General features: G+C 39.1%; 1 protein-coding gene across 1 annotated transcript in view; it reads right to left on the bottom strand.

The window, feature by feature from the left end:
- Positions 1–2,076: 2,076 nt before the first annotated feature.
- Positions 2,077–26,710, bottom strand: part of grin2ca (glutamate receptor, ionotropic, N-methyl D-aspartate 2Ca) — a 68,712-nt gene continuing 44,078 nt past the window's right edge. The window contains exons 6-14 of the mRNA XM_079894620.1: positions 23,114–23,325; positions 11,805–11,973; positions 10,253–10,406; positions 8,920–9,045; positions 7,484–7,713; positions 5,511–5,671; positions 5,224–5,411; positions 4,914–5,146; positions 2,077–4,278 (exon numbers count right to left, since the gene is read on the bottom strand). Of these exons, the coding sequence (XP_079750746.1) occupies positions 2,689–4,278; positions 4,914–5,146; positions 5,224–5,411; positions 5,511–5,671; positions 7,484–7,713; positions 8,920–9,045; positions 10,253–10,406; positions 11,805–11,973; positions 23,114–23,325 (3,063 nt within the window). The 3' untranslated portion in view covers positions 2,077–2,688. The remainder of the gene's footprint in view (positions 4,279–4,913; positions 5,147–5,223; positions 5,412–5,510; positions 5,672–7,483; positions 7,714–8,919; positions 9,046–10,252; positions 10,407–11,804; positions 11,974–23,113; positions 23,326–26,710) is intronic.

The raw sequence follows: 26,710 nt of genomic DNA, 5'->3' as shown, positions 1-26,710 counted from the left end.
AATGGATGATGAAGATCAGATGCCATCATGGTCCGCAATCTGCCGCTGCCCAGCTCACACTGGCTTTACTGCCCATGTGCCACCTAACTCATGGTGCACACTGATGAGCTCCCCAAGATGTCATGGCATCTGCCCACAAAATCGAGGCTCATGCCAATGCACACGGAAAAGGGCAGTGCTTACATTTTGCAGCCAGGGTCTGTTAGAACCTGGGTGGACGCCAACCATATTGTTGATGAGGTCTTTACTATCTGCACTAATACGATGCAGAGGGCCTCATTTATAATATGTTGTATAGAAACCGTCCTACATTTGATCTTACGATCTTTCCACTCATACAATTGCAAACTCTTCCTTTATTTCACTACACAAAAGAATTCAGCATTCATTGATCACAGCTATAATGACATTGTATGATCTGCCATGTCAACAATCCCACCTTTCTTATTAGATACAATTAAATAAGGCCTCTTGAAACCATTATTCATCTCAGTGCCGTTATGAAAAATGATAGCTCATATAGGCTTGAAAATTGATTGCCTGAAGAACGGATCTATCATCAAGCTTTGATAAATCTTAGCTGTGAAGGGCTTTCAGTACTGATGTTGCTTTTGTTTCCTTCAAAAGTTATCGTAGAAACCTTAACCTTCTGCTCTTCAGCCATACCCATTTCCCCCTGAAACCCCGTCTGAGGTGCTGATGAAATAGATCCATCCATCACGTCCTAGTTATCATCGTATGTTTTTCTCTCACTCATGTACATTCATGAGCCTCAAAGTCATCTAACTAGTATCTGCCAATGTCCGATTATTCATGTTGTTGCTCACACAAACACCATCATAGATCAGAGTGAGGAGATGAGAGGATAAGCCTCAGATTGTTTCTCCATGCTAACTGCATTCTCTTTTTGAGATGAGACAATAAATCTTGTGATTGGGAAGTTGGCGGATAAAGTTGTTCTGATAACAATGACCGGGAAAATAAATCGCACACACATACACAGACCAAATCTCCCTTAATGAAAAGCTTCTTCTGTCAGCAGCTTTGAATGACACTGTTACACGTGCTTTCTCTCTCTCCACCAAGCCACCACACCCCTGGTACAGCTGAAAGGAGAGTTCAAGGTTTCATTCTTCATTCAAGAGCTTGATCCTCGTGGTCACTTTTGCATCTTGTTCCATCTCAAGGGTACTAAATGAAGGTGGGTGGATGCTATAGGTCGATATTGTGTCCCTGTTTATTGGCTCACTGCCCAGATGTGCATCATCCTAAGTTGGCATGATTAAGCATACTATTCCCCAGGGTCAATCAGCCCATTTGTCCAAACGTGATTATACTGACCTTTGCACTTTACAGGCGGAGCGCTGGAGCCCTTCCAGTCCTCCTGGGGCCCTCAGGAAGGGCTAAGACCACAATGGTACTCAACAGGAAAGATGAATGTTAGCAACCCACGTCACATCTTAAAGACATAGGAAGGTGAGATGGATTAAACTGTTCTCGGAGAGTCTGCAACTGCCACGCGGAGTCAGCATTTGACGTACTCGCCATGCATCGACTTCACCACAGGCTGCTTCAAAACATGAGGTCAGCAAATTAAAAAACGCTGTTTAATATCATACTGTGGTCGTGTATGCCTTTTTAATGCAGTCCATGCATTCCCTACCCTGATTTACAGCAGAATCTGTAGATGTAATGGTTTTTCCATTTGGCAAGTATGAATAGTAATGCATTTGCCACTATGTAGAGCGAATCAAGAGTGAAATTGTATTCATGAAACATTCTTCCTCCTAGGTCATATATAATCTTGGCATACGTTTATGTGGTTATATGCATGCAACATTTTGTAGAGACTGGTTTTCTAGACTCAATATTCCCAAGAACTTTAGGTGAGCAAGGCAATCAAGTGAAAGTGTCTATAATATTGTTCACCAGCTACTGGATTAGCAGTTAATTACAGTACAAAATGCATGAGATTTCTGCAAGAAGATGTCTGTCTAATGACTTGAACATGCAGCTGTTTGATGAGTCATACTTTGTTTTTTCCTTTGCAGAAGACACAAAGACAGTAGTCCTTTTCAATTGGCCCTCAGGCCATCCCATCGTTTATTACACAGTGAAATAGCTGTGGAACTACAGAAGGTAAATCAATTCTTCACCATTCTTAAAATCAGATCTTAATTACATCAGTGGAGTGACAAAATTTGACAATGAATGGCTTTCTCAAACCCCTGGGTTTAGAAAATTCTTGGAAGACATTTTTGTGTGGCTATGTTATAAAATTCTCCAGTGGTTCTCCAGATTCAAAATGGCTGAATGCCCTGGCACAAATAAAAACCAGATTTTCAATTCAAACCCTTTTGGTTTTAAAGCTGCCTTAAAACATGCTACATCCAATTGTTTGCAGAGAATGAGTGTAATTGGTGTAATGGCATTTAAAAACAGTTTAAATAACAATCAATAGATTATAGATTAAGAACAGTTCGTTATTATTTTTACTCTTATTTTTTAAAGTATATTGAAAGAAGTCTCCACAGTAATCACTTGTACATTCCCCCCTCCCATCCCTGCTGTCTTAGGGTATTATTGCACTGAGATTACCACCTTAAGCTTTTTTTGCGTTGAGCAGTCCCCAGCATTTTACCCTCACAGTTTGGGGGAAACAGTCTCTGGAGATCTCTTAAAAGGTCTTCAAACCTCTGACTCCAGACTAGATACCCTACCCCAGGGCCGTGGGGCATAGGGACTGTGTACGTTCCGTGCCACTAGAACCTGCCTGCGGTCCCTGCGCACGGAAGAGAACGGCACAGTGTGCAATGACTCCTCGTTTGAGCGCCCAGCCCCCTCATAACTTCCAATAGCAGTGTTCTGGTACAATACAGGTCTGCTGCCTAACCGGGGCACCAAGGTGGCATTATCCGGGCAATGGTTGACACATGGAAACAGGTGGCACGTGTCTTTGGAATGCTCATGGAAGTGAGCAGGTCCCTGCGGTAGAGGACTCAAGTACACCGGCAGGTCTGTGTAAGAGTTCAGGAACGTTGAGTAGTGTCCGTGCACTAGTGTGGAAGAGGAGCGTCGCAGGGATGCCGTATTCTGTAGAATCGCCTCCCGGTACGAAGGAAGGCGGATGGACTTTGAGTACTTGAGCTTCTGCGTCTTATATGGGTAGGAGCCCATGTGGGCTGGGTCCAGATAGGCTGGCTCCACAGCCATGTTGTAGCGAAGGTTGTTACCAGCGCTGCCATACATCTTCGAAGGCTTGGGATTGGTCACCACCACTCGAGGGAACAGATCAGGCATGTTGATGCAACTGCTAGAAGATGCAGAGGTGGAGGGCTTCTCATCCAGCTGCCGGATCCTGTCACCACCCCACGTAGCCCTGAGAAAAGAGGCGCGACGGTTCATTTTATCTTTCCCCAGAAGAGGAACGTCATCCTTCTCCGGTTCTAGATACAACTTGGAGCAGGAGTTGCAGCTAGAGCCGGGTCTCTGGAAGTGGCTTCTAATGCAGGGAGTGGTATGGGAATGGTTTTCCAAAAGGTGGTTGCTTTTAAGCTCAGCCAGACAGGACTGGGGAACATCATAGTCGTCCCTCCGTCGAGTTTCTGGAGATGCTGCTACGTAGCTATGAGATCTATTTTTGCGACCCAGACCTGCCATGTATTGTTTATGGCTTCCCGAAGGTTCCTGGTGTTCCACAAAGATGTCCGGTACCTGAAAGTCACGGTAAGAGACGTAGCGAGAGGTAGGGTGGTGACAGGACTGGTCCATGTACACGTGGGGTTTTGGGGCTGTAGGAGGTGGTGGGTCTCTCATGGCAATATGGGGACTACTGAGGCTAGATATGGGTAGCGTTCGTTCATAGATGTGGTGGTGGCTGGTGCGTGCGGGAAGAGTGTAGCGCAGTGAGGTAGGCCGTGTTCCCACATGAGGCTTCTCCAGCAAGTGCTGAGTGGTGCTGTCCACGTTTTGAGGGTACGGTGAGTGGTTGTCAGTAACGCTGGCGATGCAGGGCAGGCGACTATGGCTGAAGTCCGTTCCTATGAGGCAGGTAGGAAGACTAGGTCTGGCTGACTCTGGGTCACGTCGACTCCAGTTCTCTATGGTCTTTGTGGCATTGTCCAGGGAGTTTTCAACTCTTGCAGATGAGACAATGTCCTTAGCGGTTTGGAGCATCTTCAGCATGTTGGCCTGAGTGTAACTGGTGGTGACATCCGGGTTCTGCATGTTCCCTTTACGGTCCGTGTCTTCCACACCGTTAAAGCAGCTGTAGATTCCCTTCAGGGAAGAAATAAGGAAAATTGAGCCTGGCATTTTGGAGTGCATTCACCTAAACAGTTCTTTGTGCCATAGCAAACAGAATTATTACATTTTTCACCTCATAATATCATACAATCTATCTCCTTAAAAGCTATAACAAAATCAAGTTTCTATATTTTTTCTGCAATTACCTATATAAATTAAAGTCTTAAATTACTTTTACCACATCAAAATTCTATTAGCTGATTTTACATGTGGTTAATTATCCAAAGAACTGTTAGTGGCTGATAAGATTCTCTGTTTATCAGTATTATAATTATCTCTGAAAGTGGCTGTAAGTAGTCAATAGAAAAGTATTTTAGCTGCCTATGCATTTGTAATATTCCACCTTTAAATGAGGTCTTCAAGTTTGTTAAGCTTATGAATGTGCTTAAAAAGGGCTTTGGAAGCTATGCCATAACCCCAAGACCCTCATTTCATTTTAACAGCTTTTCCCTTGACTTTTGGTGCTCAATCACTGCCTGGAGTTCAATTTGCCTAGAGCCTGAAAATCAATTTCACCACGTTTATGTTTCTAAAGTCTCTGTTAAGGTATGTTTATTATGCACCATATAGTAGACTGGATTCGTAAAAACTGATCACATAAAATTTACCCTGCTAATAGCCAGCAAGAAGTCCAAACGCTCAGACTTGTGGACAGAATGCCGTAGCTTCCAGTACAGTAGATGTTCCCATGCAAAGACAAGCAGACTGAGACCCATAGCCACTAGAAGCATGTAAAACACTCCAGCCATGTTGTCAATGTCCAGCTTAGAGCTCATCACCTCTTTCTTCTCGTTACGACAGATACCAGTGAGCCACACTGTCTGCAGCTTCTGAGTCTCACCTGCGATAATACATAATACATTTCAGTCAGGCTTTTGAAGCAGAGCTCCTCTAGATAATGTAAGTTTCTGAGGTTACCGTCTGCAAGGAACTGAAGAAGAGCGAGGTCTATGGGGCGCTTCCAGCGAGATTCTTTCTGAAGGGCGATGCCGTAGCCTGTCGTGGCAAATACCTTCCCGCTACCGATGGTCACCAATTTACACCCTTCGTCTTTACCGGCCATGTAGTTAAGCACAGCTGCATCATATATGAAGGCATCCAGCTTCCTGTTAGCAGTAAAGAAATGTTGCATGTTAGTAGAGAAGATAATACGCAGGAGGCAGATTTGTTTCAGAGATTCAGGTGACAAACTACAGGAAACACACCCAGTTTTGAGACTGTTGAGAGCATCCTCCACACCTTTTTGGTTGTACTTAACCATGTGGGAATGCATTTCGGGATAATTGCTCCTTATGTTTCGTTCTGTGCTACCATTGGGCACGGTCCCAAACCGGAATGGAGGATATTGGTCTTGCGGTCTCTGGAACTGAAAGTTAGAATTTCAACAAGTTAGCATGTTTAAATTGAACTTTAAGAACAAAGTACAGTCCACGTGGTAAAAATACATCTCTGGATGAGTTACTTAGTTAAGGATTAGTGCATTTCAATAGATTCCAGCACCGCTAGATATGCCAGTAATGGCTTTTGCCTGGGAAAGCTATGCTGCTAGAAAGCGTGATTGATTTTGCTTTAAGCTGGATTTTTGCATGGGAATTTATTCTAGGTTCAGCCTTCGTCTTCACCCTCATCCAAAGATTCTCACGATTCTGTATCTGCAAATGCTACATTAAATACAATCTAAATCCAAGAGAGAAAATGACTGAAATTAATCCTCAGGAAGAAAGCTGGAAAAAATGGCTGCAGTGATAACGCTCGGACCAAAGCCACTGGGTCATCAACGCTCTTTTCTGTCTCAACCCCCAAGTGCTTCTCAGTCAATTAATTCTGTGCTCTGTTTAAATTCTAACATTTGAACCTCAGATTTTCCTCACAAAGACGAGGAATTATCTCAGCTGCCTGGCCAAACATCCAAGGAATTCAATATTACTTTTCCCTTGCTAAATTTCTTCCCATTTAGTTTTTACGTGCTTCTGGCCGTGTTCATTAAGTGCAGTTAATGTCATATCAAATAAATGTAATATAGCCACTAAGACAGCACTTCAGAACCCAAGGCATGAATAACTGTGCTGTAATGTAGGTAACCTTGCAACAGTAGTGTGAATGAAGGAGAACAGTCTCTAAGGAACAGGTGCATGTGATTGTATTCTGGCTGAGAACATGTGACAGACTCCAGCACCAGTGAATGCGTCATTTTAAGTGTATTTGCTGTCGTCTGAGAGAATACAGTATAAGTGTTGTCTTTCATCTGTCTTTCAAAACTCACTCTCTCTCTGTCTCTTTTTCTAATAAAAGTATGATTTTAATATAGTAATATAAATTATTAATTCTTAAAATAAGTCAAAATTGTAGTATATAAATAAAAAAATGTTTATCTATCAAAGTTTGCAGTTTCAAAGCAACAGTCTGATCTGTTAGTGATATTCTTGCCCTCTGGCTATTTTGCCCTTCAGGCGTTTTGTTCTTTGTGTAATGCCTCCAAGGCACACTCCTGAATCTGAATTCATAGCAAAACATCTCGCTGTCCATGTCCAAATCCCTGGTAGTCAACTCGTGTGGCTCTTTAATGACAGTGTTGTGGCTTAAAGTCTCACTTTGTCTTCAAAATTGCTATCTAACAGTTTCCATCTGAAGCTTGTCAGTTCTAACAGCTTTCAGTATCATCGTAAATCACTTCACCTTGATGTATCTCTACACAACCAACAGTGTCACACAGTTATATAGCTAGGATAACTAGGTAACTAGTTAGCTTAAGCAAAATTTAATTAACATGCAATTACACACATTTCGAAAACTCAACACAATCCTTGATTATTTCATCCAGCCATCAGTACTGCTGAACACAGTAACCAGTTCACAGTACATGACATTCTGCAAAATATCTTCCTTTGTATTCAGCAAAAAAAAGACATTTCACAGGTTTGGAACAACTGAGTAAATTATGACACTTCATCTTTTGGTGAACTACCCCTTTAATGTTTCAAACTGTCCATAAATGTCTTATTAAAATAACACAAATTAGTGATTAGTACTCCAATCACAGTATTTCATCATAAAAGGGTACATATCCACACATATCATCAGCCCAAATCCCTCTTATAGTTCCACAGAGTGACGACCTTAATTAAAACTCGCGCTCCAGAATGGCCTTTTGGCTAAGAGAGACGCTGGCAGCTCTTACCTTCTTGTCACTCAGTCCAGAAACAGTGTCGATGTACTGCTCCTGGATCATGAAGGCGGCCAGATTGGCCGTGTAGCTGGCCAGGAAGATCACGGCAAAGAAGGCCCACACCAGCACCATGATCTTACTGGTGGTGCCTTTGGGGTTTTCAATGGGCACTGAGTTGTTGAAGACGATCCCCCACAGCAGCCAGACTGACTTCCCGATGGTGAACGTTGGCCCACCTGGATCTGAGATACACAATATAAAGCTTCTTCGTCATTTTTAATTGTATAGTTGATGTTGGGTTACATTTAGAAATATTTCTATTGGTTTTTATTTATATAAAGTGAAAATAGCCGTATTTTATCAGTAATAGATCAGATGCTATTTACACCAAGTGAAAATAGCAGTATTTTCTTTGCACTAAGTGTAAATAGTTGTTAGATGCTATTTATACTTAGTGCGAATAGCGGCAGATACTATTTGCACATCAGTGTATTATAAAACAGTATGCAATAACAACATATTCAGTGTATATGATTATATGTGTTAAAATCATAAATGAAAGCTGCATTATTGGGACATTAACTTGTCCTTGCCCTCTACACCTACCCAATAAACACTTTATTCCCACTACTAAATACCCGTTAGGTACTTTATTTACACTTTTCAAATATGTTCTTCATGTTTATTTAAAATAAACACCTCTCCAAGCAGATATATGATGGAAAAAAGAGAAGAATGAGTTTGGAAAAGGCAGATCGCTAACACCACCTGCCCTACTCTCCACGCCACTGCTCCTGTTATCAGAAGGGTTTATTTTGTCATTTTCTCTGGCTCAGACAATGGTGGGCGGAGTTAGTGTAAATAGCCTCTGCCAACAGGATGGGCTATTGGTACTTGGTGTAAATAGACGCTCCATTAAATAATTCACTGGTGAATAATAAAAGCCATTGCCATCACAGTAAACATTATTATTTTCAAGGTCATTTACGTTCATAAATAAAATGTGTTGTATTTTTAAGCAACGAGATTAATTAGAAAGCAAATAGAGACTTTTGCTGAAGTATCCTCCTGAGAAAAAGGCCTAAATAATCTTATGGGTATCTCATCTAAAGAAACTCAAACTGTGCTCAAATTCTTAAGTCTGCCATCAAAACATCTCAATACAAACTCAAACATTTCTCAACCAAAACCAGCTGATCTAAGCAGGTCCACATTCATTCTATAGCCCTTACTGTATATCTCATTTGTGTCTATTTTTATATCTCCGAAATGTTATGACAGACAAAAAAGATTCAGTTCAATTAAACAATATTTACCTGAGCTATGAAAGCACAGTCTCTGAGTGCTAAAATGTTCCTCTAATTACACGAATTACCTTTTCTCCTAGCTTATGTTCTGTCAAACCTGCCACTGTTTCTGAAGTGTTAGTAGAGGCGGTGAACACTGACCTTTGGCACTGACCAGGCTGCGGTTGTAGCCCACAGGACTAAAGTATTCAAACACAAACACAGTCACCGCCACGACTGTAAGACACATGACAAACATCATCACCCACACCGCAGGGCTGTAGGGCTCTGAAAGAGAGAGAGAGAGATACGACAAGACAAAGACAGATGAAGCAAAGGACGCCATTCCAAATGACACTTTTTATTCTAGTAGGACTGCGAAGCCTTTTTAAATTCTGATACATGCAGAATGAGGTGCAAATTAAAGTCAACACGATTCATATCCCATTAAACAAGAGAAACACTCTCTCACACACGAGTAAGACTGCACTGTAAATATTTATAACTTGTTTTATGAAATGACAGCATGCAGTTGTATTTTACTATGAATTCTGGGTTCTGGGGAGGTTTATTGTTTACAGTATAATGGAAAAATGTGCAAAAGGATTTATGGGATGGCTAACGGACCACACTGGTGAAAATGAAATAGTTTCAACACAGGATATAAGATTCCCAAACCAACAATGGTGTACTTGTTAAAAAACTGGGCTGTAAAAAAACAACAACAAAAAAACCCCTAAAACTATTAACATTGTTTTTATCAACTGAAATAAAGCTAAAATAGACTTAAAAAACTTAAGAAATAAAATGTTTGTTGAAGTACTAAAATTACTAAAATAAAAATAAGTCTAAATAGAAATATTAAAAAATAAAATAATAATATAACAAAAACTATAAAGCACATAACACAATTACTTAAACTTGAACTCAATTTAAAATGAAAAGAGAAAATATAAAAATATTTTAAAAAGATATTAAAAATGGTATAATATAACATAAATATAACTAAAACAACACTGTTGTAGGTTTAAACCCTGCAGCTTTTGATCTGATTTGTAATCACATCACTGCTGTGTAATTTCAGATCCTTTAAATGCAAAACTACCTTTCAGTGTCACAATTCATTCCAGCCCACGTAAGAATAACCTCCAACCAATTTTTGCCATTTTATGAGCACATTTTAATAAATATAACACTGTTCAATGAAAACTTTAGTTGGATGTCCTGTCTAGCTTATTTGAATTAGCAACAGTAACGAAGGGGATCGAAGGGTCGAGTTTAGCTTAATTTCAATAATATACACATAATACTATTTACAGTAATATTGCTCCAATTTTACACCTGCTTTAGCTGTAAAAACATGACCAACTGTGCTGTTTTTCCTGTGTTTACAGTAAGTACTATGATTTTGAATACTGTAAAATCACTGAGAAATGTCAGTCGGGTACTGTTCATTAAAAGTGCTAATTTAGTTTGTTTTACAGTAGTAATTTACCCAAGAAGGCTGACGGAGACACAGTTCCATTGCTCCTGGCCACCATCACACTGATGCCCGTCTCCACAAACGGCACAGAGAAGTCAATGATCTCAGAGCGCTCTTCGTTTATGGTCAGAGAGCCAATGGCCATGTCCGCTCGCTTATAAAATACCTGAGAAGAAAGATGAAATAAAAAATTTAATTATTATGCAATAGAGGTTAATTAAGAAGTGTCTGGACATCTATAGCACACATTAAGTTAAATGACAGAATCTTCATTTTTGGGTGAACTGTTCTTTTAATGTCATGTCAGTAAACATGTTTGTTGTGGCTGTGTTAATCCAATAATCACTGTGTGTGTGTGTGTGTGTGTGTGTGTGTGTGTGTGTGTGTGTGTGTGTGTGTGTGTGTGTGTGTTTGCAGATTTACAGGCTCTCTCTCTCTTTCTCTCTCTCTTTGGTTAATCCACACCATGAATAATGCCTCACTGAGCACAATAGTTTTTCTGAATCCCAGAAAAAAACAGGACAAAGCAGGAGCATGTCACAGTCTGAAACTCTGATGCTGAAATTAGACGCTGCTACGCATCAGACCTCAACTTACTTGATGGAGAAGTTTATTTACAAGGCTGTTTGTGTCATTTCAATGTCAGTCACGTTCCCTGCAATGAACAAGCTTTTCGATCCATTTTGGAGTCAACAGTCTTTCTCTCATAAACATTTAGTTTTTGTTTTCTTTGTTGGCTTGGCATCAAATATGCTAAACCACTTGTAGAGTCAGTTTTCATTAGAATCTGCCATATACACAGGTTTCAAAAGAGGGTTTTCGCAGCGAGGCCATATAGGAACCATTTTTGGTTCCCCATTTAACCTTTCAGAGAACAGTTCTTAAAAGAACCATTTTCTCTTAGTGTGAAGAGCATTTTAAAAGTCTAATCTAAAGAACCTTTTTCCACTATAAAGAACATTTAGTGCAATGGAAAGGTTCCATGGATGTTAAATGTTCTTCCTGGAATCACAGAGATGGCATTAAAGAATCTGAATAAAGAAGTGTATTAAGATAATAGATTTCTACGAAAATTGTGTCAATATGAAATGGCATTTGTGACTGATTTTCCTTACTGTTATAATATTAATATGTAATATATTAAAACTTCAATTATGAAATTAATGTGTTTTTATAAAATGTTAAAATGTGCATTTTATATGTATATATATATTTGTTTGTGTTTTTAGAATCTGGAATAGAGGATTGTATATCCTGTACCAGAAATCTTTTCAATACATTTTCAATAAATATGAACAATATGAAGTATTTTATTTCCCAAAATTAAACAAAATGTAGGACGGGACTTGACTTTATGCATCAGAAATTGATTGGAAAGTGCTATCAAAATGACAGATTGTTGGAGGAGAGGGGCTGAAATATAAGGGCTTGGTGGCATTGAGGTGGAGCAAGACTATGTGGAGGACCAATGAATCTTTCAAAATTAGACCAGTAATGTGTATTAAGGTAAATGTGGTCAAAAGATTTTTTTTTCCTTTAAAAGAAAACTGGCATGTTTCCTCACCTCTCCGATCATACCGTTCCAGATCCCTCGTACCAGCTTGCCATGTTTGCCGTTGGTGACCAGGTAGAGGTCGTAGGAGAACTTGATGTTGCGAGAGAGCTTTTTCAGGATGTCAATGCAGAAGCCTTTGCAGCATAGTTTAGTGTATGGCTCAGTGTGTCCGACTATCCTGTGGGAAAACAACAGAACTTTATCAAGTTATTTAAGTCTATGCTAACAATACCAAATCACACACACACACACAGACAAAAAAAAAAAAAAAAAGGATTTGGCAGGAAGTTCAGATTCAGACATCATTAAACCAGAGCTGTATTTTTTTTAATGGTAGTATTCACATGAATAACAAATCACTGTCATTGCAATAGAGCTTTTTCCTCTATGCTCTTCGAGGGGTTATAAATTGAACACAGTTTATAGCGTTGAACTGACCAAAACAAAGTCTATTTTTTACAACTACTGTAAATGTGAGTGGTGTATGACTGTTCTATGACAATATACGCAACAAATACTCCTCAAATCGAATTAATTACTCAATAATTAGTTATACTTGGTGTTAGTTTTTCAAGAGTACTGCCCCTGCGATGATGCACTTGATGAATTCATTACACAAAAGTTCTTTGTGTCTCGCGACGAGAAACAAACGGACTACAAATACATTACCAAATCAAACAAAACACATTATTTCCATGAGTTTAGTTACGCGTCTCTCTCTCTCGCTCGCTGATATATCTTTTGATTTTGAAGTTAATTACTTAAAATGCAATTTAGTATCATGTCAAAAACTGAAAGCACAAGTTTTTGTGTCAGGTTGTTATGTTGTAATATTAAATATAATAGGAGAACAGTGAGTATTATGACCCGATGTGAGATCCACCAATCAGAGAGGTTCCCGAAATTAAATCGATTTTTTGATTGGTTAAAATGAATGGAGAATATCTCGTGTTCTTCACTGGCACCTATGTCTCTAGGAATGCCTATAGGGTCCCTCCTTCAATGTAAGTCAACGGGATTTTTTTTCACCTGTTAAGTTTTTTTTACATCTGCCAGGAGAAAATTGCGGGTCTAAATTAAAGGTTGCAGGTTTAAATTACACAATAGGAAACTTATGACCCATTAACCATCACTTAAAGGGATAGTTCACTTTGAAATAAATTTTTGGTATGTTTTAGCTTACCTCAAGGGCTTCCAAGATGTAGGTGTCTTTGTTTCCGCAGTATTTTCAATTTTGATATTTTTAGGTCAAACCGTTCTTGTCTGTCAGTCATATCATGCAGGTCTGTGGTCACTGTCTCAAAGAGCATGCACAGAATCCAAATTAAACAATTCCCCATCGTAAGTACACATTGATGGCCTAAGACATGAAACGAGCGGTTTGTGTGAAAAAACAAACAGTATTTATATCGTTTTTACCTCTTGTACACAACCACGTCCAAGTGATCTGAGGGCGCGCACGATTCCGGCGCTTTCTTCTTCTTGTTTTTTTTACGGCGGATCGCAAACAAATATGTGCATTACCGCCACCTATCTCAGAAATGGACCATTGACACTTTCCTATAACGTTACTTCTTTAACCTATCAACCGACATTAATTCCCCTTATTTACCCGCAGAGAGGCTTCATAGAATTTCATCCGGCGCTGCAGAAAAATGACCATTTCCCCCCCATGACAGGAAAAAAAAAACCTCATTTAATTCCGGCGCTTGCGCAGCGCGCACACGTCACACACCAGGAAGCGCGCGTGCCCTCAGATCACTTGGATGTGGTTGTGTCATACTGTCTATGGGTTGTGTACAAGAGGTAAAAACGATATAAATACTGTTCGTTTTCTCACACAAACCGCTCGTTTCATGTCTTAGGCCATCAATGTGTACTTACGATGGGGAATTGTTTAATTTGGACTTCTCTGTGCATGCTCTTTGAGGTGGTGACCATAGACCTGCATTATATAACTGACAGACAAGAACGGTTTGACCTAAAAATATCAAAATTGAAACTACTGCGGAAACAAAGACACCTACATCTTGGATGCCCTTGAGGTAAGCTGAAACATACCAAAATTTAATTTCAAAGTGAACTATCCCTTTAAGTGATATAAATACTCTCTCTTCAAGAACCACAGGTAAGTTCACAATGAAGTTGAACTTGTTGCATCTGCAATGTCCCTGAATATTAACGCTCGTCTTATCTCTTTATGTGCAGCTATAAGTATGCAAGAAGTTTCAAATAGGTCAACCGTAATACTAGAACAAGGTCTTGTATATAATCTATTTGCTTCTGTCATTAGTTACTCAAACTAGTTTTGTAATTATGTTCAGTGCCAATCCATTTGCCACAGTCAACAAATACATTTAAACAGGGCCATTTCTGTGTAGATATCTGAAATGAAAAACCTTTCAGCGACGGTTGTGCCTCATTAACATTACATTGTTTCCTCAGTCTTGGCCTGTTTCCTGTTTCCTCGATTATGAATGTCGAATCGAAACTTACATCCAATCACAAGTGATTAACGACTGCTCCAATAAATCCATTCACACTGTCTAACAGCAGTGACGGAGCCTGTTTGTGCTTTTCTATAGCCAGACAATAACACTGTATTCTGAATGAAGCATCCTTCATGACTAAAGTCTCTAAGCAACATCATCGAATACACGCAAACGCAAGATGATGTCCTCTGGGGAAGTGTAGGGGAACCTAAAAATGGCAAGGAACTAAAAAAGGGAGGATTACGAGAGCATTGATGGCGAGAAGTGGCGAGAGGACGCGTGACGTCAGCAGTGAGTGGGCGGATGGGTAGTGGCCGTCACGACGGGTCCTCGCGTTTTGTCGCAGCTGTGACAGATGGAAGAACAGCCGGGCCAAAACAAATCCAACTCAAATTAATCACAAACAAATAAAGATGGAAGAGAAACGGCCTGCAGGATCACTGGCCTCATGTTGGATAAGAGCTGGTACTGTAAAGAGAGAGTACATATAGGATAAAACTGTGCCTCAGACATACGCTTTGTTCTTATAAAAATGGACATCATGTGGTATTTACATAGTCATGTTATATTTATTCTGTCTCCATCTTTTTGACCTTGTTTAGACTAGCACAAAAAAATCTGGACAGAACAAAACACATAAAATCCAATACAAGCACAAACCAAAAGGTGGTTGGTTTGAAATCAAATTAAAATCAGATTTTAGCCAATTTTGCCAGCTGATCAAATCAGAATTTAAGTTTTTTTTTAATAATTTGTTGTACAATTGTACAGGTGCTGCAAAAAAGGGGAGTTCACTCTAAAAAGTGCTGGGTTGTTTCAACCCATGCTTGGGTCAAATATGGACAAACCCAACTGTAGGGTTTAAAAAAATCAACGGTTGGGTTTGTCCATATTTGACCCAAACATGGATTGAAACAACCCAGCATTTTTTAGGGTCAACAGCAACAAACAATGTATATAAATAATAAAGTAAATAGAATAATAATAAATTAATGTAAATAAATATATATGAATAAATACATGTGTTATAGTATTATTTATACACTGTTGTGTTTATTAATATAAAAAAAATGTATCCACTCAGTTTTAATTTTAGCTAGTCATTTATTTTTCAGTAATTTTAGTACATCAACCTACACTTTTTTTGTTACAGCTTTATTTTAATCAACGAAAACTATTTTAATAGTATTAGTTTTAGTTAACATTAACCACAATGAAACAAAAATGAATAAATTAGAATATAAATATTACATATGTTTCTCATTTTAAGAAGCATATTACAGTATCTTTCTCATCTTAAGCTGTTATCAATGATGAATGTCGGCTCTGCCCTCATGAAAGACATAATAAATGCCAAAACAACCATTGCAAAAGCACGGTGAACCTACACAAGTCTAGGTTGTTACTTCCGCAACCAAAGTGGAAATAATAATACAACTGGTGACAGAAAATCTGTGAAACTCTTGAAGGTAATGTCTGTCCATTAGCACATGAGTGACTGTGACTATTTTTGCCCAGGAAAATATTTTCCTAAATAAACCCTATCAAACAAACCCTAACTGTGTCATACCCTTTAAACCATGGACAACTGATAGGTAAAGAAAAAAAAAATTGGTTGAAAGTAATGTTATACCAGGGACCAACCTGATGTTGATCCAAGAACATGTCCTACTTGGCAAATCAGTCTCTGATCTATGATGCTCATCATGCAGACGACACAAGTTTAAGTTGGACTCCTACATTTCCCCATCCCCGTCCCCTTCCTGTCCTCTCTCTAAAAAGCAAAAAGTAATTCAAGAAATCAATATGAAGTGCACATTCTTGCTGTTTTAGTGAGAGAGTCAGTTAATGCATTACTGAAGTGGTAGAAATGGCCATCCAGTTCACATTAGCAAGATGTGCGGTAGAACAGCCATCCAAAACACTTTTTCTGCACATCATCAACAGGGTTACTTGCTCAGAGAAATGCAATCGATACGCTTAAAATGTTTCCCGACCACATCTGATTTGAACTTAAATCTGTGCCTTTAGGAGCGTTACAGTGGCTCATGTTTCTATACTTTAACATTATTTGTTTTTAGAGCTCTGGTTTATTTCACAATGCCTGAGGAAAAATAAACAGTACTGCCTTCACCGAGTTCTTCAGTCTGGATTCACAACAACAATTACAACCCTGGAAAACAACAGTGGGGTTTAATGTGGGCAATAAAGGGAGCATTTGTGAGTGCATGTATTCATACAAAAAGCAGAATAAAGTAAGATTTGGAAGAAAATATGAGTGCTCATGCAAAACCTGCTGCCACAGTGTTGTTGTGGGTGACTGCAAGGTCATTGCTAGGTGGTTGCTAGGGTGTTCTAGATGGTTGCTAGAGAGTAGGTATGTAGGCTGTTCTGGGGTGCGTTTCCCGTACAACAACGTAACCCGCTGCTTAACTACCATAGTACAATGCATCAATGAAGAAATCAACTAGCTAGTCACAACTGTTTCCCGAAACCATATTGTCGCAAATTGGTCGTTCAACCACGTTGGTTAATGACGTCACGCAGGTGGTGAAGTAATAACTAGCCTACTTTTAATGAATCTGTTTGAGATCGAATTAATGCTAGATGTTTGCTATAAATTATATGGCATCTGAGGACTATTTCAAATTTTTCTCAGTTATTTTGCTCTATTTCCAGATTCAATCATAGGCTCGTTCTTACATAGTAGAGCATGTTCGCACATGCGCACTATTCAAAACCGACACTTTAAATCTCTTGACAAACTAAACGTCATAAACAACATTTGAATGTATTCTAAATAAAAGAAGTCAGCTTGCTTATTTGGCTCAAGATAAGGATTTATTGACTCCACATGTCACGCAAACAAGAAACTATGCTTCTAACCACAGCTCGAAGGCTGTCGTTCGAACCACGCAACTTTGTGATGCTGTTTGCGAATGTTCGTTGGAACTTTGGTTTCGGGAAACACCGACTCGTTGAACTATGCCGATAACGACGGAACTTGCGACCATAGATGGCTAACGATGCTTTTGGGAAATGCACCCCTGTATGGTTCCTAAGGTATTATGGGTGGTAGCTGGGGTGTTGCTACGTTGTTGCTACAGTGTTGTGGGTTGTTGCTAGGGTGTCCTGGACAGCTGCTAGGGGCATTGCTAGGTGGTTTCTACAAGGGCTGTGCGATTAATTGATATCGTCATAAAATTGCGATGTGAGCATGTGCGATATCTAAACCGAAAAAAGAACGATTTTCTCACCAGTCCCCTCGGTGTGGAATATGAATGCAGCACGCCTGCGAGAACAGAACAGAGCGGGTTTACTGTTACAACATGGAACAAAGCACAGAACCAGGTTAATTCAGGGCAGGAGAAGGACTTGGCCCCAAAAAAATCAACATCCATGGTTTGGGAATGTTTTGGACACAGGATAGATGATGTATCATAGAACCAGGTAATTTGCAAGACCTGTCAAACTATCGTTGCGGCACAACTCGAGACGCAGGTCTAGAGGTGCGTTTTTTTAAAGTTGAACTTCTTTTATCTTGAGCACTGCATAGAATGACGTGTCATGCGCGGGACGCTACAAAAGAGGCAAGACATGAGCGCAACGGTTGAAGACGTACATCAAGCGCGTGTTTACATAAAAAACAATGGCTGATTCTGAACTAGGTGAACACAAATACAGGCATTTGCAGACTGCACAGCATATGAAAAAAGTTCAAAAAGGCATGAAGGAAAAAAAAACGGCGCCATCATGTATTATTTATGCAAAGATATGGTGCCCACAATAAAAGCCGGCTTCCAAAAATGATACAGACAAGTATGTGTGAAAGGAAATACTGTTTCAAATATTGTTTGCTATAGTGTTCTGGATGCTAGCTAGACTCTTCAGAATAGTTGCTAGTGTGTTGATAGGAGTTTCTGGCTGGTTAGCAGGGTGTTCTGAATGTTTGCTAGGTGGCTGGTAGGATGTTACTAGTCTCATGTAGCCAGACCTTCAGACTGACGACAGAAGGTCTGGAATCCAAGGCAGCTTTCATTGGCCGAGGACCACCCAGAGGCCGTCTGACTGACATGTAAAGCATCCAATCGCAGTTCGATTTGTTAAGCGTCATGTTTAGGGGCATGAAAATGTAACATCGATGTCCCTAAAATAACAGACTAGTGTGTAAAAGTCTTGGACATATTATAAAGAGTCGAAGCCATGAACTTCACATACTTCACATTCTTTTGAAAATCCAGCGTTTATTTTATCCAGGTAAGTGCTCATTGTCACAGTAGTAAACACCACAGCTTTCTTCTTCCACAAGGGGTTTGGCTTCACGAATGCGTTGTTTCAAAGCGGACCATAAAGAACGTGACACACATGTCTCCCGGAAATCCTGTAGAATCAGATGACGTCTGCGAAACTCCTTGAAGTGTTTCCAATTTTGTGTGCCATATGCTTCAGACGGCCGTTCAGCTAACAGTCCGTGGACGTGACATCTGAGGCTGAGACTAGGATGTTACTTACTGGCCCAAGTCAAAAGAAACAAGCTCAAGTCTCTGTGATATTCTGGTCTTAGCACACCTCTCCTCAACCAGACAGATGGCTTCAATTGTCACTCATATCTGTAGCGCAGATGGTGCGGGAAAAGGTATCAAAGTTTATGACTTGAGGTTAAACAATTGCTCAAATGCCCGCCTTAGAAAGCAGTACTAATAAAGACGGGCAGAAAGCATGAAGGAAGGAGAGAAAGAAAGAAAAAGAATGAGAGAAATAGAGATGGTGTGATGGTGCTGCAAAATGCAGAGCGCTCTAATAACACTCTGCGGTCTCTAACCTTCCCGGTAACCTCTTGACTAATGGTGTGCACCATAAAGGGGATTAGAGGCAATGAGTCACACTAAACACCCACCCACACACACATGCAATCATCTCCATAAACCATGGCAACTATTTGTTTGACATCACTCACAGCATCAACAGAGATGCACACAACCAGCCCACCCCTTCCTCACGTCACAACAGCTGGCGGGATTCATTATTTCAACATCTCATGGTCACAAACAGTGGCCTCAAAATGTTTTAGGACATTCTTGGACTGCAAGTGTGTCATGAGTGTCCAAATACTTTTTGCGGGCCACTGTTACATGATCTTGTGGGTCTTTTTCCCATCCATGCTAACTTCTGGTTTTTGTTCAGCTGTTTCCGGGAGCCCTCCGAAGCACTGAATTGGCCTCAAAGTAATGAGAAGAACACCCTGAGGGAATGACTCTTAAATAACATGTTAATGGGCCTACCACAATGCTGTGTGTGTGTATTTGGAGAGGGGAGGCAGAGCGTGAGAGGTTTGAGACCCTCCGCTGAGTCCAGCGCAGCTTTAATCAGCTCTGCTAATTACCGCTCAGTTCTCATGAGGTGAAACCGCAGTCCTGTGAGTATCCAGTTATCTTCATCCAGAGCTGAATGCAAGCAGGTTGTGAAGGACTGAAAACAGACAACTGACCCTAATGCGCAGCAACTAGAGCTGTCAGTATGAACAGTAAAAAATAAATGTTTGTGGCAAGCTTTAAATAGACAAAAAGTGGCTTTAGAAGTCAACATGTCCACATATATAATATAATATAATTATTATATTGTTTTATTTCTATATCAGTGAACATAAGCCAATCACCACAAAATCATGCTAATGCAAGCTCGAACTGCTTCGATGGCATGATCAATTGCCTTAATTTTTTTGATAAAAAGTAAAAATAAAGATTTTATTATTAATAACTCATATAAATCAGACTTCCTAAAGCAACATACCGAAAAAATGTAAGTCAGTAGCATTAGTACTTTTAATTGCTCCCCAACCCCATTGCAAGTGGAGTGTGGTCACATTATACTGTGGCGGTACTCAAGTTTCCTCCAGATGTCTGTGCCATTAAACCAGATGCATTATTATTCAGGTAGCTAGCTATAAAACAGTCAGTTGGTCACACTTTATATTAGGTGTCCTTAACGATTACTTATTGTGTTCATATTGTATTGAGAAACACTTTTGCTGCTATTGAGGTGGTATATGGTAAGGTTAGGGACAGGTTTGGTGGTATGGTTAGGTTTAAGGGTGGGTTAAGGTGTAAGTAAGGGAATGCTCAACAGTGTAATTATAGATGTAATTACAGAAATGAATTACAGCTATAATTACATGCAGGAGTTTAAAAAATAAGTGCAATGTAAAAACATGTATGTACACAATAAGTGCATCGTATCAAATCATTCATTTAAATGTTAGTACATAGTAGTTAAAGACACTTAATATAAAGTGGAACCCAACAGTTTTACCAATGCAAGATTTCCCAGCTGCAATTAATTGACCTGACATAGAAAACTGGCAATAGTAGAAGATTTTCTGCACATCAGTGGCACTTTTGGCAAGGCTGAGAATGCAAAACTAATGTGTGTTTCAATATGAATAGCATTATCAAATTTCCTTTGTCCTTCTGTTGTCTGTTGTTCTTTCAGGTAGTTTCTGCTGACATCTGTCTAATATTGTTTTATCTAATTCATTATTTGCAAAAATCTGGCACTCGTAAGAACACCTGACCATCTGGAACCAGAAGTGTTTTCCAACAGAAGAGCAACAAAACAGTAATACAGTCACATTCCTTCATTCTGTTCAGTAATATGATAAAGGCTCAGACCGGTCTATTCATTAAGACGAGCCCAGGCCTCCTTAATTATCCATTGATAAAGTGCTCCAGTGTGCTTGTTTACTGTGAGTTTACTGTGCTCTGTGGTTGACTGACAATGACCACTGCAGCTGCGGACTGGAGAAGGATACTGAAGATGCTTCTAGGTTATTCCTTCATCAGCATGGTGAATGTACACTACTTGTCAACATTTTGGGGTCAGTAAGATATTTTTGATACTTTTATTCCACAAAGATTCATTAAATTATGGAAGTCCATTTCTGCCAAATTAGGGGGGAAAACATGCTTTATAATTATGACATAAAAAGGGGAAATTAAAGCTGCAGTCGGCAAGTCTGGCAGATTGGGTCGACTTAGCCAAAATTTTGAATGTTTACAACTCTCATGCCCCTCCCCCACTGCCAGCGAGCACCCTCCCATCAAGGTCGTGCTCGTCAGTGCGTGTGCACCAGATTTTCTGTGAATGCGTCCGTCTCTTCAGCATCGATCAACACCATGGACTCGGAGGTTGGCTGCCCTGGCTAATCTATCCATAGATAGCAATAACAGAGGAATTGGAAGCTTGTTAGTAGATTTTCTCTCCGCCATCACGCTTCGTACAATCTTCAGGCGAACTTCAGGCGTGTCGTGTGCATGTGATATTGTAACATGCGCGAGGGAGGGGGGATCTGTGGCGTGTGCACGACCTGTGATTGACAGTCAGATCGAACACCCCCCTGCGCTGATTGGACCCGATGATCCGGGAGCAGTGGATTTTTGCAAAACAAATAACACACTCCAGGTGGAGTTAGAAGCTGGGTTTTTTTTTCTAAAACCACCTTATTTATGTTGTTCTGTCGGATTATAGTGTCGATTTCACTGAATATGATCAAAAAAATGTTGCCGACGGCAGCTTTAAGATATACTGTCAGAATTATGAGATGAAAGTTATAAATCTGACATCAAAATCAAAGTCATGACATTAAAAACAATGACATAAAAAGCCAAAACTATGAGATAAAAAGAAAATATTTTGACTGTCATAATGAGACAGAAATAAAAAGTCTAAATTATGTGGAAAAAGCCATAATTATGACTTATCCTAAAATGTTGTGATCATTTATAACAAATAAATTATCACAATATTTTAGGCTAAGTCATAATTACTTTTTATCTCATAATTATGACTTTTTGTCAAAAGTATTAATTCATTTTTGTCATTATTTCAACTTTTGTCATATTTATGACTTTTTGACTATTTTCATTATTATGATTTACCAAAGCAGGATTTTTTTTTTCTTATGTGGCAGAAACGGGCTTTTGTGTTAAATTGATCGAAAGTGACAATAAAGGCATTTATAATGTAAAGATTTCTATTAAAAAAATGCTGTTCTTTTGAACTTCTATTCATCAAAGAATCCTGAAAATAATGTATCTTGGTTTCCACAAAAATATGAACTCTTTCCCCACCAGCGTTTTTTTTTTTTTAAGTTGCCAGCCACCGCCAGCATGTTTGATCATTTTCACCAAACTTTCATGGCCCTCAAAATATTTAGTCTGAATATTTCGTATGAATATCTGAACATAGAAATATGAACATATGAAACATATAAAAAGGCAACTCACCATTCTGACTTTTTTTCTCACTGACTTTATTTCATGCAATTTTGACTTTATAACTCACAACTGCAAGTTTATTGAGAAGAAAAGTCAGAATTGTGAGATAAAAAGTCGCAATTTTAAATTGTTTTATTCCGTGGCGGAAACAAGCTTCCAAAAACAACACCAAATTAAGACTAGTAGTGCACCTCCTCAATTCCCCTCGGCTCATTTTGGGCTTTGAAACTACAACCTTTGGGTAACCAGCTCAAAACTTTAACCACTAATACACACCATTATACCCTATGTAGGTTCAGGTTGTTTGGGGTTGTCTTTTAGTTCGGCCAAAAATGAAAATTTTGTCATCATTTACTCAAAAGATATTCTAAAAAAATGTTTGTTTGTCAATGTTGTTTGGACCACAGTCTTCTCTTTTTTTTTTTTTTTGCACAAAAGTAAGAAAGTCATACAGGTTTGGAACGACACGAAGGTGAGTAAACAATGACTGAATTTTCATTTTTTGGTGAACTATGCCTTTCAGCATTGTGAAGACCAAAACACAGTTACTTACGTTTCTGTCTTGTTCGACTGCCGTCTACAGGGGACGGTGTTACTGAGGCAGGTGCCAGTGACAGGATCCACAGCTTCTACGATCACAAAAGGCCTTTCCTCCAGTGTGGCGACTGTCAAGTGACGGTTGTCAGACACAGGCTCCAGGAAGGTCCCATAACGGGGCCAGACAGGGTACCTCGTCTGCAGGATACCATACTCATAATTCCCCACCTGTTAAAAAAAGAGACAGGTTTTAAAGTGTTAGAGATTATAACACATCCTTCCAGCTTTAAAGGGATAGTTCACTTTGAAATTAAATTTTGGTATGTTTTAGCTTACCTCAAGGGCATTCAAGATGTGGGTGTCTTTGTTTCTGCAGTATTTTCAATTTTGATATTTTTAGGTCAAACCGTTCTTGTCTGTCAGTCACATAATGCAGGTCTGTGGTCACTGTCTCAAAGAGCATGCACAGAGAAGTCCAAATTAAACAATTCCCCATCGTAAGTACACATTGATGGCCTAAGACACGAAACGAGCGGTTTGTGTGAGAAAACGAACAGTATTTATATCATTTTTACCTCTTGTACACAACCACATCCAAGTGATCTGAGGGCGCGCGCGCTTCCGGCGCTTTCTTCTTCTTGTTTTTTTTTTACGGAGGATCGCAAACAAATATGTGCATTACCGCCACCTATCTCAGAAATGGACCATTGACACTTTCCTATAACGTTACTTCTTTAACCTATCAACCGACATAAATTCCCCTTATTTACCCGCCGAGGGGCTTCATAGAATTTCATCCGGCGCTGCGTGTTCAGCTCCTCCGTCCACTCTCAGCCCCCATGACAGGAAAAAAAAAAAACACGTCCAAGCGTCCAAGCGATCTGAGGGCGCACGCGCTTCCTGGTGTGTGACGTGCGTGCGCAAGCGCCGGAAAGCGCCGGAATTAAATGAGGTTTATTTTTTCATGTCATGGGGGGGAAATGGTCATTTTTCCGCAGCGCCGGATGAAATTCTATGAAGCCCCTCGGCGGGTAAATAAGGGGAATTTATGTCGGTTGATAGGTTAAAGAAGTAACGTTATAGGAAATTGTCAATGGTCCATTTCTGAGATAGGTGGCGGTAATGCACATATTCGGAGGATTTGTTTGCGATCCTCCGTAAAAAAAAAACAAGAAGAAGAAAGCGCCGGAAGCGCGCGTGCCCTCAGATCACTTGGACGTGGCTGTGTACAAGAGGTAAAAACGATATAAATACTGTTCGTTTTCTCACACAAACCGCTCGTTTCGTGTCTTAGGCCATCAATGTGTACTTACGATGGGGAATTGTTTAATTTGGACTTCTCTGTGCATGCTCTTTGAGATAGTGACCATAGACCTGCATATACGACTGACAGACAAGAACGGTTTGACCCAAAAAATATCAAAATTGAAAATACTGCGGAAACAAAGACACCTACATCTTGAATGCCCTTGAGGTAAGCTAAAACATACCAAAATTTAATTTCAAAATGAACTATCCCTTTAAGCTGTTGAATTTATTCATGAAGTTTTACAAATAAACAGTTTATACTCATAAAACAAAGCCAGAAACACAATTTTATATCATTCTATTTGATGCATTCCAAGTATCCGAATACAAAAAATAAAGGACATCAGGGAATTTTATTTATCTTCATCTTTCTCTATTTGCTGTGTTTGCACTTGGGTTGTTATGTATTCATTGTGCAGAATTAGAGGCGTTGGTTAATTTCCTCTTGAATGGGTTTAACACACATCATTGTTAGTCCTGTTAGAGCAAAGACAAGACTCATGAGAAAAATGCCATATACTATTTGAAAACTTCTATTTCAACCTAACCAAGGAAATGAAAGCAATGCTGTATTTAAATGACTTCAAGCCGATGCAAATCTCTGAGCAAGCACTTTCTGCCGGTTACGCTTTATTAGTTTGGATGCAAGTAATCTTTGTGTGATAATTATATTCATTAGATTTTATGGTGCTTACCAAAATAGACAAATTGTAATATATTGGCTTGCTCCTTTCATAAACATATAGACCACAGCTCAGGGAAAACACAAAACCACATAGTGAAACTAATTACTGTTTTTTATTAAGTAAGAGACTGTCCACACTTAATCATCCAGTGCGAAATCGGTCCCTGGCTGGAATCACCCGTACGCTTATTTTTCTGACAAATACTTATGTCATGCCCATAAATCACCATTAAATAATGTACAGTTCTTTGGGTTTCGTGGGATCAAGATAATCCTAATATGACAGATTCAAAGAATCTGCCCTTCAGTAGTAGTAGTAGTAGTAGTAGTAGCCTTTATTGTCACTTAGTCACAAGTACCAGCGAAATTAACCATTAGAAATCAGTGAGCCAAATCACAACCTACTGAAATATATGCCTTTATACAGGAAGTGCAACACTACCAGCATGATCATTGCTATCAGAGTGATAATAGAGTTGTTTAGTTATCATAACTTTGATAGTTATCATAGTGTTGGTAATCATACTGTTGTTTATCATAGTGTATTGTAAGATACTACTAATTATGGCAGTATGTCAATTATCACAGTTCTATTTATAACAGTGTCAATAATCATAGTGCTGGTTATGAAAGTGTCACTAATCATATTGCTGGTTATCAAACAGCTAGTAGTCAAAGTTGTTTATACTGCTAGTTTTAATTATCTGAGTGCTAGTTATGATAGCTTTGGATATCATAGAGTCGGTTATCATAGTGCGAGTAATCATAAAGTTGTTCATACTGCTGATTATCATAGTATTGATTATCACAGTGCTAGTTATGATAGTGTCAATTATAATAGTGCTGATTATCATTGTGCTGGTAATCAAAGAGTCATTAGTAGTGCTAGTAATCATAAAGTTGTTTATACTGCTAATTACCATAGTATTGGTTATCAAAGTGCTGGTTTGAAAGTGTCAGTTATCATAGTGCTAGTAATCAAGGTTGTTCATACTTATAATATCAATTATTGCAGTGGTAGTTATGATAATTTCATCTATCATATTGCTGGTTATCATAGTGCTATAGTAATCATAAAGTTGTTAAAACTCATTGTTTAAATAGTGTCAGTTATCATAGCACTGGTTATCATACTGTTAGTAACTGTACAGCTGTTTATACAGCTAGATATCATAGTACTGATTATAATCGTGTTATGATCGTGTCAGTTATCATAATGCTGTTTATCATAGGATCTGTTATCAGAGTGCTAGTTACAGCATAGGTGATCATAGTACCGGTTATTATCACAATGTTACTATTACAGTGTCAGTTATCATAGTATTAATTTTCACAGTGTCGGTCATCAAACTTTTAGTTTTCAGAGTTCCACAAAAACTAAAGAGTCAATACCCATTTATTGCAGCTGCAGCTGCATCTGTCACTGGACGCTAGACCGGTCTTTGAAGGTCTTGGTCGTGTCAAAAATGTCAACAAAATGAATACAAATTCAAGATATGATTGCAAAAAAAGTGCTTGTATGAGATCTTGAATTTTTTATTACAACATATGATATTATATCATATGCTACAATATAAAAATCAAGACCTCATACAAACACTTTTATAAGCAATATCACAA

Source organism: Squalius cephalus (assembly GCF_949319135.1).
Source record: "Squalius cephalus genome assembly, chromosome: 1".
Lineage (NCBI taxonomy): Eukaryota > Metazoa > Chordata > Actinopteri > Cypriniformes > Leuciscidae > Squalius > Squalius cephalus.
This window is presented reverse-complemented; position numbering and strand designations above follow the sequence as displayed.